At 35.6% G+C, this 18,482-nt stretch overlaps 3 protein-coding genes across 3 annotated transcripts; 2 read left to right on the top strand and 1 right to left on the bottom strand.

Moving 5' to 3' along the window:
- Positions 1-175: 175 nt before the first annotated feature.
- LOC113767674 (V-type proton ATPase subunit c''2) lies at positions 176-3,320 on the bottom strand. The gene is made up of 4 exons (XM_027311846.1): positions 3,101-3,320; positions 2,902-2,979; positions 736-906; positions 176-622 (listed from the first exon to the last, which is right to left on the bottom strand). The coding sequence occupies exons 1-4, from the start codon at positions 3,208-3,210 to the stop codon at positions 451-453; spliced, it is 531 nt and encodes a 176-aa protein (XP_027167647.1). The 5' UTR covers positions 3,211-3,320; the 3' UTR covers positions 176-450.
- Positions 3,321-9,647: 6,327 nt separating this feature from the next.
- Positions 9,648-13,573, top strand: LOC113767793 (plastidic ATP/ADP-transporter). Its single transcript, XM_027311989.1, has 5 exons — positions 9,648-10,640; positions 11,615-11,869; positions 11,984-12,127; positions 12,209-12,556; positions 12,872-13,573. The coding sequence occupies exons 1-5, from the start codon at positions 9,858-9,860 to the stop codon at positions 13,232-13,234; spliced, it is 1,893 nt and encodes a 630-aa protein (XP_027167790.1). The 5' UTR covers positions 9,648-9,857; the 3' UTR covers positions 13,235-13,573.
- Positions 13,574-14,350: 777 nt separating this feature from the next.
- Positions 14,351-17,038, top strand: LOC113768112 (root phototropism protein 3-like). Its single transcript, XM_027312353.1, has 2 exons — positions 14,351-15,556; positions 16,376-17,038. Exons 1-2 carry the CDS (start codon positions 14,813-14,815, stop codon positions 16,895-16,897), a joined length of 1,266 nt encoding a protein of 421 aa, XP_027168154.1. The 5' UTR covers positions 14,351-14,812; the 3' UTR covers positions 16,898-17,038.
- The last annotated feature ends 1,444 nt before the right edge of the window (positions 17,039-18,482 follow it).

The raw sequence follows: 18,482 nt of genomic DNA, 5'->3' as shown, positions 1-18,482 counted from the left end.
TAGGCATGTTTTAATTTATAATTTTCCCCAACGCCCCACTCCATCAACTCCAGCCTTGCACAAAACCAAAACTCTGTTTTCGGCTTCCTAAAATTGCTATATCATGACTGATGACGTTTAGAGAAGTAACTCGCCTCACACTTCCTTGCATGGAAGTTCAAACACAATACGCTGGTGACCCCAACCAAGTCTTTCTTTGAGCCACTGGCCCCTGAATACAGATTTACATGGTACTGATTGATCACAAGATTCATAAAGCAAGATGAAACATGACATGAATGCCCAAATGACCTTATAACACACGATCAATCAACAAGTGTTTTAAAGTTCAAGCACCTCGTACAGAATCTACTATTTAAATGCCTTAAAGAGAGAAAAGATGGAAAACAAGGGATAAAAAAGAAAAATGTTTCGTGTATCATACAGCAATAACCCTGTGATGGTACAAACTCATGCATTCTTTGAGGGCCATGAAGCTTGTGCCGACATGATGATTCCAACAATGACTCCAAACAGTCCAAGTGCGCTACCAAAAATTTCGATAACCAAAATCTTAACAAAAAGTGTGGAGTTCTGTGCATCAGACAAAGCACAGCTGCTTCCAATTATTCCCACACATAACCTTTGTCAAAGAACACAAGAGAAACAGCAAGATAAAACATGTTATCAAAATGAAGCAGACATTGCTTTATGCTCAAGGTCACCAGAAACATATAGAAAAACCAAGAAACTTACCCACAGACAAGATTTGCAAAGCCCACAATTATTCCTGAAGCAAAGATGGAGTAGCCTGCTCTAAGGGATTCTGGAGCATATATCTGGGAAGTAGGGACACTCTCTAACTTTGTCTGAAGAATGATAGCCACAATAACTCCATATATAGCAACAGCCTCACAAAAAATTACACTGAACAGAAAATAGAATGAGATTGAAGCAGCTTAAAAAATCATTTGCAGCACCAAGATAGATGTACAAATTCATAAATATAAAAAAAATTACGCCTAATCAAGAAAATACAATTAGGTGATAATTATTACAAAATAACACAATCACAATCCAGAAGTTCATTATTCTTCAAATATAAACAACACATCTAGCATTACCTAACAGTCACCATAGGCAGAATTTGGAGCCAGATGAATGACGCTACATAAAAGCATGGCTCGAAAAAACTGTATTGGGTTACAAAATAGTGACAAAAGCAAAGGTTTTCAGCCCAACGGCATTTCTGTTGACTTCAGCATATATTTTATGATTAGAAAGGTGAAAACTGGGAAATGTTTGTTTTCTGGCTCTCAACAAATGGTGTTCCATAAGAAACTACTAAATCAATTCTCAGACACAAATTATTTATCCAATCTAATGTCTTGAGATCTAATTAGACACTTTAAACAAAAGGTGTCTGAAGTCAGGACCCAAGTTCATTCTTTCTTTTATCATTTTCTTTTCACACTGAAAGTCCCCTAGGAAGTAAGTTACTTCTTTAGCATATAGAATATACAAATAGAGGACCCCTAGTAAATTTGTCAGTTTTATAGTCCTGAAAGAGTCTGTGGACATACACCAATATTGTTTAATTTCATGGTAATAAATGCAAAGTAGGAATAAACATTTCATCCTCCTCTAGAACAAATGCATGTTTCCTCGACAATTCCAACACTTAGAAACAAGACACAGAAAAAAGATATCCATCTCCAAAAATGATTAGATAAAAACATTAAACCAGATAAGTGCAAGAGAATAGTAAAAGAAAATACCAAAAGAAACCAAATAAATGCAAAGAAGACAAGAAAATGATTTTTTTGAAACTCTATTTAACTTTTGAATGCTGTTACAAGAAGACTAAGAGAGAAAGGAAAGAAATATCTGAGATGTATATCAATGGGAAAAATAAAGCTAGTTCCATAGCATAGCCACCAGATTTAGCTTGAAAAGAGTTCATTATTAACATTGGCACATATTAACTGGCCTCCACCACCTTGGCCAAGCAAAAAGGGGAAAAAAAATCAAGAAGAGATCTTTGTAATGGCTAACTAAGATAAAAAATTTAACTATTTTTTCCATCATGAGAACTGGGAATATAACACTCTCAATCATAGCAATAATACATCATAGACGTCATGATAAACTCATATGTAAACATTGTTTATTGTTTGTTTTGAATCATAAGGTCCAGATGGAAAACCTGTTTAGACAGAAACCCCCCACCCCAAAACAAAAAAAAAAAAGGCATTTGCACTAGGGCAAAAAAATCAATCACATAATCCAAGTCACGCTCCTCATGGTTTAACACCTGTCATCAAATCTTGTTTAATCAAATCTATCCTCAACCCCCACCCCCCACCCCAAAAACAAAAAGCCTAATTTTCAATAACCAATGTTAGCATTACTTCTATTAACTGGTAGAAAACCATAAGAAGTACATTTCACGTGCTCTAGATTTTGAATCACAAATGTTGCATTGTTTGTCCATAGGTATCTGTTAGCAGCGATCTAGTTCATTTCATTTAAAGAAATCTTTGTGATGACACTTTTAGATCAAATACACACATTCTTACAGCTGCAATGATAACATTACACAGCAGAAGCTCCTGCTACAAATCAATGCCATGTTCATGAAAAGCAAGACCTAATCGGAACATTGTTGAGGAAATGAAAAGCAGAAAGGAAGGAATAATCTCAAACTTTACACGGCCTCATCCAATTCTGACTGTGGCATAGCAGTAGAAGACATTAAGCTAAGGCTCATTAGATAACTCAATACGTTCGAATTTACACTTTTACCATCACTTTACCACTTCAAATCAGAACATGCATTATCAATTATATTCACCACCGGAAAAGCAAATAATTTAACCACAAAACATGTTTATAACGATAATAAAGAAAAGGAATTATCACCTGATAAGATTTTTTGATGTAATGCGAGGGGCTTTAATAGCTGCACCAATTAAACTGCTTCCAGTTATAAATATCCCCCTGTAAACAATAATTGCACCCGCAAATAATAGCTTTCTTCAATTTCAGCTATCACAAATCTTGTACAATTGAAACGCTAGTGAATTTTGAAGATAAGAGATTACAGAAGAAGTTAGTATACCAAGCAGCGCCGAGGACAGAGACACCGATGGCGATGGCGATTCCGACGGCGGAGAAAGTGTAGGGCGAGATCTGAACCAAAGCCCGCGACCACGAGCTCGAAGACTCCATGGTTAACAATTTTTTTCCACCAGGAACAAAACCTGTGTATCCTAACAAATTCAGGAGAGATTTTGATCAGTCTCGATCGATGGATAGAGGAACCATGTTGACGATTGGATGTCCTAAATTGTCACTTAAAATTGCGCTCGAATTTGGGCTTTGTAACACTAGTCACAATGATAGTATCTTAGATGGGCTTGATCCAGAAGTTCTGAGCCCAATTTCTGACAACGGGTTCCTAGGGGTATAAACTCCAAACCAGTCGCAGCACGGCCTATTGTTTAACCCACAAATAGCAGAGGACACAAAGGACGGACTTGTGCATGTTAAAATGGTAAGCTAGTGGTTTTAGGCAGCATTCCTCATCTGACTTTTTCTTCTTCTAATTTCAAAATGCCACAAATGAATATTTTTCTTTAACAAATTAATGCAGTAGTTGTTTTAATCAATTTATGAATTTTTTTCTGAAAAACAAATTACTTGGTAGGAGAATAAATATTTATATATATATTTTTAGTTTAAATTGCTATTTAACCAAAAATAATTCCTTAAAGAAAGTGTGAAAACAGCAATAAATTTGTCATTTCATAATATATACTGCGATATTTTTGAGAGATTGAAAGTATTAAGCTATGGAATTTCGAAGGTCGGCTTTGTAACCTTAAAATGTTGGTTGGCAGTTTTAGTTATTTTGAACGACCAAAAAAGTGATATTTTAGTATGCTAAAATTAGCAAACACGATGAATTGTGGCTTTCAAAATTTTAAAGTTACCACTCTGTATTAGGCTTTAGATGTAGTTTATAGAACAATTAGTTTTTGGTTGTTTTGGAATGAAAATTGCATTCCTTGCATAAACAATTATTGGCATTTTAGAAATAAGATAATCGAATTCAAGAGTTCAGTTAAAAGGAAGGAAAATTAAGCATCTTCATGCATCCAATAACATTTGTTACAACTTAAATTTGCATTGTAATAATTCTAACACTGAGCAAGTTAATTTAAACAAAACGCAATAACATGAATTTAATTAACATGGAAAGAAAATAAACGCAGAAGCATGTAAAAACAATAATAGCTTTGTTTGGATTGCATTTTTCTGAATTTTTTATGAAAAAATTATTATAGTCATTTGATATATATATAAGATAAAAAAATAATTAAAAATTATATTCATGAAAACTTCATTTTTTTTTCTTGAGAAAATTGCTTTCCAAACAAAGCAATTATATAGTAAATCAAAGTGTCCAATTCGACTAGAGAAACAATTTGACGTCGGTACGTTGTACACCCGGACAAGTTGACGGGCCCAAACCTAACAGCAATTTGTCCGGAGGTAGGGGAGGATCTGGTCACACGTCAGGCTTCGCTTTTTCTTTTGTTAGTCGCGAGGTCGATGATATTTTTGGCCAAATAGGTAGTACTAGCATTACCCTTTTTAGTCCACGTGGACGCAACCTCCACCGTTGAATTGCACGGGACCAATAATGTCCGCTCGTGTCCCATGCTGTCACTCAAGCTTATGGAATATGTTGTGAGAATATGTGCCGCAACTGGCTTTCCATTCATCAAAATTTGGACCATTCCGGTCTTCCCTCAATTTTGTGTAGCAGTTGTCGAAATTGTTTTCTCTTTTTCTGTTGATTGACGTTGAACTCGGGGCTCTGAATTAACCAATTCGTTCTAGTAGATTAGCAGCCTCAAAACTCTTCACCTGCAATGAAATTTAAAAACGTGCAACAGTATATATATATATATATTTTAATTTAAAAGTAGGATTCTCTTTTACTAGTCCTTCTTGGTCTAGTTGGACTCTCTTTTAAAATAAGTTAAAAGTAAAATTAGTGGATACTATTGATTGGTATCTGAAAAAACAGCTCTGTTTTGATGAGAGTGTTTTTCAAAAACTAATTTTTTAAATACAATAAAATTTTTAAAAAGTAATCTAAAAGGTAATTTAAAAATTAGTTTAAATTTTTAAAAATTTTTAAAAAATATCTCAAAATATATTCTAGAAACTCTTTTACTCTTAAATATCTCAAAATATTTTCTAAAAATATCCAAAAATATAATCTAATAACTCTGCTACAACAAAATTTTTCAAAAACACACAAAAAAACAGCTAATCCAAACGGATCTTATCCTAGTGTTAAAAAGAAGTTGGAGTTTCAACGTTATCTTTATTTCCTTCCCCCTCTTTAACGATGGAATAGTCTTTTGGGTCATATTTTTTACATATTAGTTGCATATAGTACTTCTAATTAATGCTTCAGTGGCCACTGAATTCCCTTCATGTCCTTTTCTGCATTTTCTTTGTTTTCTGCTGCTTATTTGCTGGTGAAATTGACTTTTGCTATTATTTTTGGGGTGATTTGCCATCTGACATGCATTTATAGCATTTATTAAATATCTATTATAGAATGCATGGTGACATAGTTATTTTTATAGTTATAAGTACATGATTTTTCTAAAAGGTGCTCTTAAAAAGATCGTTAATACATTTAATATTCACCTAATTTATCATATATTTATATATACTAATAATGATTTTGTTTAACATTCATATATATTTCTCTATTTAATTTTACCTATCTTTTCTTGTATTTATTTACTTTTTCTAAATAATTTTATATTTTAAAAAATAACCGATAACATATATAGTCATAGGGATTAAAGTACTATTACTGCAGAGTATACTTATAAATTAAGCAAATCTTCTTGCATTTAATTAAAAAGAAATAAATAGCAGCCGAGTGGCAAGAAGACAGGAGTATCAAATCCCAGAATCTCCCCTTAGTAGAATTTTGTCATCTACTGCATCGGTACTAGTAGGAGAGCGTGGAAATAGAACAGAGAGGGGCGTGTTCCGCATTAATAATATTTTTTTTTTCTCCTCGTGGCCCAATCCACCAACTAAGCCAGATATTCTTCTATCACATGAGCTGTTGTCCGTCAGAATAATCAGTTCTGATTGAATTAGTATTATTATAACCTGCGATTTGATTTAATTCCTCCTCCTTGTACCGTGAGTCAATCAACTCGAAGATTGTACTTGTCCGTTTCTTTTCTCCGCCAGGATCTCACAGTAATTAAGTGGCAGTTTTTTTTTTTTATCTAATGAAATTAAATCAGGAAAGTATATAAAAGTAAGGAGAGCAATGAAAGCCAGTTGTAAGTGTGTAATAAAAATGAAAATTTAGGCGTGTTAATCAGTACCTAAAATGAGTACAAAAAGTTTATCAGTTATGACAAACAATGCCAACGGTTAATCTGGACATAGCCACTCGGGGTCGGCTCGGTTGGTACTGGGGTTGCCTCATTAAGTCCCAGGCCGTGTGGTCAAAGTTCGATTCCTTTTACTGTCTCGAGTCTCTTGGGGGCGGGGGCCTGGGTGCAGTGAGACTAGTCGGGCCGAAGGTTTGGACACCTATTGTGTTGACAAAAAAAAAATTTTAAAAATCTGGAAATAGTTTTTTATTTTTATTTTAAGATGTCTATTGTTCTTCATTTTTTGGCTAAAATTAAACTTTTAATTTTGAGGATAAGGAATGCCCCATTTGATAATCTAGTTCAACATTTAAATTTAATGGATTCAGATAGTTTGATAACAAAAAATTGAACATCTAAGTTAATTAAGTGGTACTGAATTTTTTTGGCAAAACTTGCTCTCAAAATTAAGTAATAGGCTATTCACTTATTACTGAATATAACATGCACTCAAGTGTGTTAGATTTAATACTTAACGGTTCAATAATTTATTTGATTCAAATTTTAGATTTTAAATTTCAAACTTCAATCTTATCAAACGTATCATAAGTTTCTTTAACATCCTGTAATTGTTGCTCGCGGAGGACAAAACAAAAAACTTCTATACATGAGGGCAATTATACAGGGGACGTTATACCCTGAAAAGAGTTTTGAATTTGTTTGGATAGAGTATTATTATTTGGAATAATTATTGTAATATTTTTTTGTGATGTGATGTATATGAGATAAAAAGGTGGTTGAAAATATAAAAAGATGAGTTGAAGAAAAATGTGTTTCTAATGCAAACAAAATATTATTTGAAAAAATTTGATATCCAAACAAATAATTTCTTATTTTGCACCAAAACTAAAAGTGAAAGTACCTCTGATACAACAGCGCGTGTTTGGGAAGTGATGATTTGAGATAAAATAATTTGCTTCACAAATTCCAATCATCATTTTATATTCCCAATCACTTTTTTATCTCACATGCATCACATCACAAAAAGTGCTACAGTAATTATCTCAAATAAATCATCCAAATTACTGACATGAACGTTGTATCAATCATTGGCGACATTGCAATGTACAGAATGATACCATTTGTTTATTTATTTATTTTATTTTTGGGTTGGTTCATGCATTCAGGCTTCAGCCAGCCGGCAAGTTTTGGACTCGGATCAAATCTTTTTATAAGCAGAACGATTAAGAAAACGTGTTCCCAGATGAGGGAAAATTCTGGCCTTACTTAATCGTGATTTACTTCGTGTTTTTCTTTTTCTTTTTCTTCCAAAACCACCTTTCTCTGCTACTTTCATGGCTCCTCACGATCTTATTAAAGTCTTTTTTTTTTTTTAAAAAAAGATCTTATTCAAGTCGAGTGCCATATAAGCGTACGTTTGATTTCTGTTATATATTAATCCCCTGTCAATTCCCAGGCATTTAGTGTTGGTATTTTTTTTTGACTACTTGCGTAAGCGAATATGAAATGAATCTAGCGGTGGTGGAAGGTGGCAGGAAATATTAAGATGGCAAATCTGCAGAAAGTGCCTCTCTCTTTCGGCCCTCTATCAAATGCTCAATTTGGTCTCCTTTGAGCAATCAAACTTGACAGCCTAAATTGAGTTGTTGAAAAGGACCGAAGCTTTTCAACAACTTGCTCAATTTCGTGCCTCTGAACAATGAAATTCTGATGAAGCAGATTAAGAATTTCCTTCAATTTTAAACGTGATTTTAATGGAACGCAACCCTTTTGTCCCGCTTAAGCGAAGACGCAGCAACTGCTTCATCCGTCCCAAACTTTTGATCACGCGTAGGAAATTCAACTCTCTCTCTCTCTCTCTCTCTCTTTTTATCAATAGTACTTTGATTGTGGAAATTCAAATTTTGGATTTGAATGCAACATGTCATTTGATTAAAAGTAGAGATAACATTAGGGGACAAAAAAAAGAACAAAAAAGCTTTTTAATTTTTTATATAGGACGCAAAATAGAAAGTAGAACAAAAAATTTGGAACGAATGAAACGTGTCTTATACTCTTATTCCTTTCCTTGTTTCCCAATATGCTATTTTGTTGCTTTGTGCCGTCTCTGTTTCTCTGTTCTGACTTTGTCAGTCAAAGTCTGATTTTTCAACATAATTTGATATACTGTTTAGTCAAAAAAATTTTTAAAAAAAAACTGTGTAATGAATATTGCATAGTCTACTATACTCTTGCGCTTAATTCTTCTACGCTATACTAACTTGTGACGATCTTTTCATTTGCCAAAATGAGCTTTACAAAATTGAAAATAAATTTGGATCAACTTAGGTGATTTTACTGTGTACATAGTAAAATCATTTATTGTATAGTACTTTTTTTTTTCCCCGTATTTACTGTTTTAAAGTTGAAAAGATCTCAAAGGTATTTTGGTAAATTCATCGAAGTCAAATTGGTGACGGTTTGGAGGAGGAGGTGGGAAAAATCATTATTGACCGGAGTACTAAATTTTTCTCACATGATTCACTCGCGTTTCCGGTTTGTTTCCCACTTTTCGTCCTCTTTCACTTTTCTTTTCCTTTCATTTCGGCATCGTATTTCTTTCAGAATTTTCTCCCACAAGCAATAACTATGGCTCTACCAATCAGTATAAACTAAATATTAGTGTATTACTGTCCCATTCGGGGACATCTCATAAAATTTTTAACAATTTTTTTAACGGATGTTCATAGGGTGTTAGTTTAAAAAATTAAGAAAAGTAAATAAATATAAAGAAAAATAGATAAAATTAAATAAAAAAAATATATAAATATAAGAGAGAATAATAATAATTAATATGTGTATGTATATATATATATAATAGGTTAGATGAATATTAGATGTTTTGACGAACAGGACACCGTTAGAGAAAAAATCATTTTTTTAAAAGCATTAGGAGTGGCTAATAACCTATTGCAACTTGAAGAATTGTTAATACAGAGTGATCAATCAAAACCCGTAACACAGAGTCTTACTGGTTCTAATATTCTTTTGCCGGTAAGTAGCATTAATTTTTTACCACCGAGTTTCATCTTTCTCTCTTTTTTTTTTTTTCAGCAAACGAGTTTTTGTCTTTCTCAACCTTCACGAGAAGGGTTTTCATTCTTCGCTCCTCTGTAGGATTTATATATATGTATATATACGCTCTGGAGTAAAAGATATTTTATTAAAGTATCTTCCTCCTCCGGAATTTAGCCTCTGCAGGAAAGCATTCTTCCTTCCTTCCTTCCTTCCTCAATCTCAGGCAACCCAAAACCTTATCCCTCTCTTCTTCACTCTCTCTCCCTCATGGTCACTTCATAAAAATTCAATTTTTGGGTTAACTTCTTGAGGGGATTTCAGGGATAGAAAGGGAGGAGGGAGAGAGCAAGAAGAGAGGCTGAAAAAGAAAAAATGCAAGCTGTTTTTCAGACAAAAGGGCTTCTTTCTCTACCTTCAAACCCCAAAACCAGGGCTTTGCTCAATCCTCCACAGCAGGGTTTAAGGCATAGGTTTAGCCCTTTCAATCCCTTGAAAAACAAACCATTTTCAGGTCTCTCTGTAAATCTTAATGGGTTCCAAAAATTTCACGGCTTTGCCACAAAGCCTAATTTAATTATCCCAAAAAATAGAACTTTCCATGTTTGCAGGGCTGAGGCTGCTGCTGCTGCAACAGGAGCCGACGGCCAGCCAGTTTTTCGCCAGCCCGAGCCACCCAAGTTTTTGGGTATAGAGCTTAATACCCTTAAGAAGATTTTACCTCTTGGCATGATGTTTTTCTGTATCCTCTTCAACTATACAATTCTTAGGGACACCAAAGATGTGTTAGTGGTGACAGCTAAGGGGTCAAGTGCTGAGATTATACCTTTCCTGAAAACTTGGGTGAATTTACCTATGGCTATCGGGTTCATGTTGTTGTACACAAAAATGGCTAACGTGTTGTCAAAGGAGGCTCTTTTTTACACCACAATACTTCCCTTTATCGCCTTTTTTGGGGCATTTGGGTTTGTTTTGTACCCGCTCAGCAATTATTTTCACCCCACAGCTCTTGCTGATAAGCTTCTGAATATACTTGGCCCAAGATTTCTAGGGCCAATTGCTATTATGAGGATCTGGAGTTTTTGTTTATTTTATGTCATGGCAGAGCTTTGGGGAAGTGTGGTCATTTCGGTGCTTTTTTGGGGGTTTGCTAATCAGGTAACTATCTCAGCCCATGAGTAGGGATGGCTGTATATTAAGAATTATCTCTCTTCCGGATTGTGTTAAAAGATTCCATTCTCTTGAGCATCTGAAACTGGCATAATTATCTTCCCCGTTAATTATTGTTTCGTGGGGATTCCAGTAGTTCAGTAGTTCAGTTTATTATCTTTACGGAAATCAAACTACTAAAGCTGATGTTGCACATGCTAGATTCTTCATAACTGTTTTTTTTTCTCATCTATTATTAGGTTGTGTTCAACATTTTCAAATCTGCGTTTAAATTCTTGTTTTCCTGTCTATATAGGAAGTTATACTTGGTTTGCATAGGCCTTTATTTATTCATGGGATCATATTATTGTTATTCCAATATATGATTTTGACTGTCCAGCAGGGTTAATATCCTGATGTGGATAACAGTGACTTTTTGCAATATGCTTTACATACAAAGCCAAAAAGTTGTCCCTCTCTTCTCTCAAAAAATTTCTAAACTGTGCTTTGCCGCCTCTCTTTTATTTCTTGGATTGGTGAAGTTGGTTGAGTTGGGCTAATTTGGGATATAGTTCCTCGTAGACAAGCACAAAAGCCGTCATACTTTGGCCCATATATAAAATTTTCTATTTCCTGCTAAACTGAGCCGTAAGCCCAGAAAAAAAAAACGAAAAACTGGTTCTACATGTTTTGTATTGACATTATTGGTACAGTCCTCCCCTTCCTTTGCCCCGTGGTTGGAAATGATGAATTAATGTTTTCTTTATTCATTGTATTATGTTATTGTCGTGGTGGTGAACTAACAGGCCAGTTCTCATGTTTATCTATTAGTTTCTACCTAGCTTTGATGATTTTTGTTTTACCATCACTTGATAAAATTTAAGTTACTGGTGATACTGGTAAATAAATAGATGCAATTGAATTTGCGTGAATTCTTTGTTATTTTTCTGCAATTAACTTTGCTGAATGCTTTGTTGTTGCAGATAACTACCATTGAAGAGGCTAAAAGATTCTATCCTCTGTTTGGACTGGGAGCCAATATTGCCCTTGTTTTCTCTGGTCGGACGGTGAAATACTTCTCTAATTTGAGAAAGAATTTAGGTCCTGGAGTTGATGGTTGGGCCATCTCCTTGAAAGGAATGATGAGCATTGTTGTGCTGATGGGGGCTGCCATCTGTTTCTTCTATTGGTGGGCGAATCGCAATGTGCCTCTTCCTACCCGTAGCAAGAAGAAGAAGGTAATCTACAAGGATGCTGTTTTTTCTTTATATATAACTGATACAGGGGTAGCTTTTGCTGCTTGATACTGTCCTTCTTGGTGCAATTATTAACTATGATGTTAACTTTGACAGGAGAAACCAAAGATGGGGACAATGGAGAGTTTGAAGTTTTTGGTGTCTTCTAAATATATTAGGGATCTTGCCACTTTGGTTGTTGCATATGGCATTAGCATTAACCTTGTAGAGGTTACATGGAAATCCAAGCTCAAAGCTCAGGTATAAATAAATGTGGCTTTCTAATCTATGGTATTCTGTCCTCCTATCTGCTTGTAGACTTATTCTTTTAGTACGATGCAGTTTCCTAGCCCAAATGAATACTCATCCTTCATGGGTGACTTTTCAACTGCTACTGGAATAGCAACTTTCACGATGATGCTTCTGAGTCAATGGATTTTTGACAAATATGGCTGGGGGGTGGCAGCCACAATTACACCAACTGTTTTGCTCCTCACAGGAGTTGGCTTCTTTTCCTTGATATTGTTTGGTGACCCTTTTGGGCCTTCTCTTGCCAAGTTTGGGCTGACTCCACTTCTTGCAGCAGTTTATGTGGGTGCGATGCAAAACATTTTCAGTAAAAGTGCCAAATACAGCTTGTTTGATCCGTGCAAGGAAATGGCCTATATTCCATTAGACGAGGAGACCAAGGTCTGATGCTTTATTTGCCATTTGGATTTCTTTCTTTTTAAGCTAAATAAAAGATTCAACATTCAAGATCTCGAGTTACAGAAATTCAATCATCATCATGAGTACATAGATGCAAAATGCAACAGCTAAGAAAGCACTACTAAAAAAGAAAGCATGTAGGCTTCCAATATCTAAAGTAGCTCGCATGATAGTAGGATCTGTCTAGTTTCAGGTTATGCTCAAATACAAACTTTTAGGGTTGAGAGACTAAAATAGCATTTTGAGCTCTAATGTTTGTTGCAAATAAACTCATTGTTGATTTTATTCTTGTATCAGATTAAAGGGAAAGCTGCAATTGATGTTGTCTGCAATCCATTGGGAAAATCTGGTGGTGCATTGATTCAACAGTTTATGATATTAGCCTTTGGCTCACTGGCAAATTCCACTCCTTACCTTGGAGGTGTACTTCTAATAATTGTTGGCGCATGGTTAGCGGCAGCCAGGTCCTTGGATGGCCAATTTACTGCATTGCGACGTGAAGAAGAGCTTGAGAAGGAGATGGAGCGAGCATCTGTTAAAATCCCAGTCATGACTCAGAATGAGAGTGATAACGGTTCTCTTGCGAGTGGAGCAGCTCTAAATCCTGCTGAGGGTGGCCCTGCCAGCACTTCTGAGCCCTCCTCTCCGCGAAGTGTGTGATAATATCGTTGAATTAGTTGCCGAACGTGAGACCATAAGGAAATGAAAGTGGAAGTTTTTGTGGTGGTTGCGGTGTTCCTGAGTTCACTACTTAAAGGGGGGATTTCAAAAGTGGTGCAGGTAGGATTTGGATTAATTCATACTTTTACAGAATAATCAAAAACTATAAAAGATGTAATCAGCTTATTGTAGTTCATTTGATTCTTCTCCAAGCTTTTACTTACCATTGAGAAACATTTGTTAGATACGTTGATGTAGAATGCAGAATATTTAAGATTTTAACTCGAGAATGCATAATGGTTCTGGCATGTTAGTTAGTGTAATTACATCCCCCTCTTAGATTGTCTCGCTAGAAAATTCAAGCTTCAGTGGTTGTTTCTTTTTTCTTCCACAATCTCTGCAGCTGTTGTATTTTTTATGAGAAAACGAGTGAGCTGGTGTGTCATAACTGTCTATCTCGGTAGCTGGTTGCACCAATGGTTTGTCTTCCTGGCATGGCAATGTGGGAATGCACAGGGGTTCTGAGTGCTTGCCACAGTGCATAAAACGCTGAGAACATTTCTCTTAAGCAAGCAGCAATGGATTAATGATAATATATAGCAGGCATAGGACTGGGTTAGGCACAAAAAGCTGTTAAATCTACCAACCAGGGTTACCATTGGGTAGCTAAAATTAGGCCTACTTGTGATGGGCAACAATCTGAAAGGCCCAAATCCGGTAGCATTCGGATATAACTTTTTTTGGTTTTTTTTTTGTGGGTTTGGAGCAGCAGTCGATGACACTTGAATCCAAATCAAATAAACCCATTCAACCGACACAGTTACCACTTAAAGGACACAATACCGCTGGGTAGTGTTTGAGTCTCGTTTACTTGTACCAGTGTATCCTAGCCCAGCCGGTAAAAATCTTGAAGTTGTATCAGGCGCAGAGACTAATAAGAGCTAATAAAATGAACGAGTGCGGAGAATGAGAGTGTTGATGGCCTTTTACTGTTGTGCCAGTTTTACCATACTCTACCAATCCACATAGGATAAAAAAAAAGAAAAGAAAGAATATTACATATATACGCCATAAAGTGTTGCAACTTACTTTGGGCTAGTGGTAATTTGGTGAACAGAAGAAGCGAACAAGGCCTTGAGCCTACGGTGGAGACAAAACCTTTTAATGCAAATTCGTCCTGGGAGTGACATATCATGGATTATTCCCTGTAGCTGTTGAACAAAATTAATTAGCATTACCGGACATCCCAGCGAAAGGGACTTGAAACGAATAGTATTACCGGACATCCCTCACTCCTCCCTCTTCTTATCCTATACTCTTCATCACCCATGTTCACGGCACCAACCACGAAGAATTTTTTTTTCCCCATTTCGCCATCCTAAATGATGCGGCCAGGTCTACCCTTTCTTAACCTCTACCCTTTTATCTACAAGTACTGAGTTTGACCATGTCACAAGCATACTGTTGAAATAGTGAAGAGCATGATGTACTAGCAATGTAGCAACCTTTTGTTAGCATCACTCATCAGCTTCCTAGTCCTCTGCTACAACAGCTATCTAACGCTATTCTGCTGCCAAAATGAAGAATGACAAACTGGCCTTGCCAGAGTCCATCACTACTTTTGCGGGCAGAACGACACAATTTGGAGCAGAATGTTGGTTTGATGATGCTTGCATTCTTGATATGGATTACTTTGTTAAGACTGTATCCGGAATTAAAGCCAAGGGAGTACGGCCTGAATTGATTGGTTCAATCATCGCCCATTATTCATCCAAGTGGCTTCCTGACTTGTCAGGTTCAGGGGATGAGGTAGAAAAAAGCCTGATAAATCTTGAAGAATCCCCTGATAGCGTCACATCTTCTTGGATGAAGAAGAGGTTTTTCGTCGAAACCCTGGTCGGAATCCTCCCCCCTGAGAAGGATTCTGTCCCCTGTACCTTCCTTCTGAGGCTGCTCCGGACCGCCTGCATGGTTGGTGTTGAGCCCACTTACAGGGTCGAGTTAGAGAAGAGAATTTCTTGGCAGCTTGACCAGGCTTCGCTCAAGGATTTCATGATACCGTCTTTTAGTCATACTTCTGGGACATTGCTTGACGTTGAACTGGCTCTTAGACTGGTCAAAAGGTTCTTGAATTTGGATGAAACTTTCAGAAGTGGAGCTGCATTGATGAAGGTGGCTAAGCTTGTGGACTCTTACCTTGCTGAAGCTGCGGTGGACTCCAATTTGGCGTTGTCTGATTTCATTGCTCTTGCTGGAGCACTCCCTGCTCATGCTCGTTCTATTGATGATGGCTTATACAGAGCCATTGACACCTATCTCAAAGTAAGTTGGAACAATTTCAATTCTTCATTTTTAAAATTTTTTTTATTTATGTTTTTATTTTCTCCTGCTGCCTCTTGAACTTTTCAAGTTTACCCTATATTCATATATATATATATATATACTTGGTGGCTCTGCTACCCTTAATAGAGTTTTGCTTAATTTTGTTGTATGCATGTTGCTTTTCTCTCTGGTATAGTAAATTAACATTACACCCTCATTTGGTGAGGGGAATTAGGATAGATGCCAAATTTGGGGAAGTAGGAGTTGTTGTGCTGTCACCAGCATTAGATTCTTCATCGCACAACCAACAAGCTGCATTGTTCTGCTTATCAAAACAAAATGAAACAGATACGAGTCATATGACTACACCAGACAAACAATGAACAAAGAAAGTAGACCAAAAAAGGGGTTTGGTATTGTCCTCATATGAAGGATTTGGAAAGTAGTGTCACGAGCGTCCCTTTTCTTTTTATCCACACGTAAAAAGTTTGGAAGATGGTTCATAGCCTTTAAATTGATTTTTCAATGCTGTAGTCTACGTCGAGGCATGGCATTTGATCATCAATCACATCAATGAGCCAATGAACACATTTTCACTCCCAACTTATGAACCAAAGATTGAGATAGACATCAAATTACTGATATAACATGGCTTTCAAAATACAGTAGTATCACCAAATCTTTTGATGCACATAAATTTGTTCGAACTAAATGTACAATTCATGTCAATCGAAGAAATCTTTTGGGAAGTAATTTACTGGTTAATATTTATAGATACAACAACAATCAAGCTGATAAATTTACTCCGGACACTGGCAGGCACATCGGGGAGTATCAAAGCAAGAAAGGAAGAATCTTTGCCGATTAATCGACAGCAGAAAACTGTCAGCAGAGGCCTCGTTGCATGCTGCCCAAAACGAGCGTTTGCCGGTGCGGGCAGTAATTCAAGTGTTATTCTCAGAGCAAGCAAAGCTCAACAAGCAGATCGACTGGAGTGGATCCTTCAGCGGCACCCGTAGCCCGAACATGGGGCTAGATCTCCCTGCCAGGTGCATGTCAAAGCGAGAAATGAATGCTCAGCAGTTGGAGATCAAGAAGCTCAAAGAAGATGTTTTAAGGCTTCAAAGCCAATGCATGAACATGCAAGGACAAATTGAGAGATTATTGGAGAAAAAGAAGGGACTTTTCAGTTGGAAGAAGATTGTAATGCCTTCGTTTAGAGCCAACAAGTTAACTAACGTTGAAGGAGAAGGTGATTTTGGAAGACAAACTCCTGTTGATGTCAAGACTAGGCTTGTCCAAGGCAAAAAACCACCCAAATGGAGGAATTCTATGTCTTGAGATTGACGTTGAAAATGGATTCTAAAATGTTGGATTTCTCAATAATGCTTTGTAATTGTATAACAATATGTTTAGTTTTTCAAGTATCATTCGGTAACTTAAAATGTTCACTTCTGGAGAATAATACCCTGATTTTCCTAATTTCTCTTCATTTTTTCACTATTCGACCTATTGCAGCTTGCGAAGTCAAGGATTTGTCTGGATATCTCATTTTTTTAAATAATATTTCGCTTGCATCATAAACACAATTTTCAATTCACCTTTTTATATTCCCAATTATCTTTTTATCTCACATACATCACATCACAAAAAGTGTTACAGTAATTATTTCAAATAATACTCTATCCAAACAAATTCGAACATTTTCCCGAAACTATTTAGAGTAGAAAAGTTTCTGCCTTTATCCTATAGACATTCAAGTTATTGGCAAAAGTTCCAGAATTTTACAGTTGCTATCAGGTTCCATTAGCAAAACACGATAATGGTTTGCACATTGTGATTCTATCAATATTTTTAAACGGCACTATTTTGTCTGATTTTAGAAATTTTTATTTCTGAGGCGCAAGAGTTAGGCTAATTGATTAGAATATAGGTGTAAAAAAGAAAAGTCAGACACTTGCGGATCTGACAGGGTCGATGTATAAAACTATGGGTGCCGGGCTGAGACAGCCCGGAATTGCAATTCACTTTATTTGTTAATTAATTGAGTGAATTAATTTTAAGAGATTCGATTAAATGCATTTAATTAAGGTGATGAATTAGGTTTAATTTGTTATTTATTAAATATTCATTTATTTGTTATAAATGATTTAATTATTTAATTATAATGAATTATTTGTTGTTATTTAATTACACTTTATTTGTTGCTATTTGTTATACTATTTGTTATTATTCGTTGTTATTTAATTACCCTTTATTTGTTGTTATTTGTTATATTATTTGTTATTATTTCTTATAATTATAGAATTGCACCTGACAGGAAATTTTTTTTTAAAAATCTATTAGGTGTCGAATTGTGTCAGCCCGGTACCTGATCGAATTTTTCTGAAAAATAAAAAAAATTAATAAGTCTACCAAACAAAATGTGCCGAGTAACAAAAAATTCTTAGTGAAACTTTCCCACTAGAATTCAAATCACTTGACTTGAAATACAATTCTCTAGTATTCATATTCTTTTAATTTTGAATTTTCCTATTTCATTTATAGCTTCTCATTTTATTCTCAAGAAAATATCGTAAGGCTGAAAATGTGATATGATTAGTAATTATCAATCGCAATTTGTGACACGTTGCATCATGCAAAAGATCAAAACCCTAAACCCTAAACACTAAACACTAAACCCTAAACCCTAAACTCTAAACCCTAAACACTAAACACTAAATCCTAAACCTAAAAACCCTAATCCCTAAAACCCTAAACCCTAAAGATCAAAACCCTAAACCCTAAACCCTGAACATTTTAGATTTTGTATGCATTCTCGTGTTGGTACTTATATTGAAATTTTGCATTTTACCAATTGAACATAATGCATACTAATAGAACATCTATTTAAGTTCTGAATTTTTTTCGTAGTTTGTATTGTGAG

This window comes from Coffea eugenioides, chromosome 4, assembly GCF_003713205.1.
Source record: "Coffea eugenioides isolate CCC68of chromosome 4, Ceug_1.0, whole genome shotgun sequence".
Taxonomy (NCBI): domain Eukaryota; kingdom Viridiplantae; phylum Streptophyta; class Magnoliopsida; order Gentianales; family Rubiaceae; genus Coffea; species Coffea eugenioides.
This window is presented reverse-complemented; position numbering and strand designations above follow the sequence as displayed.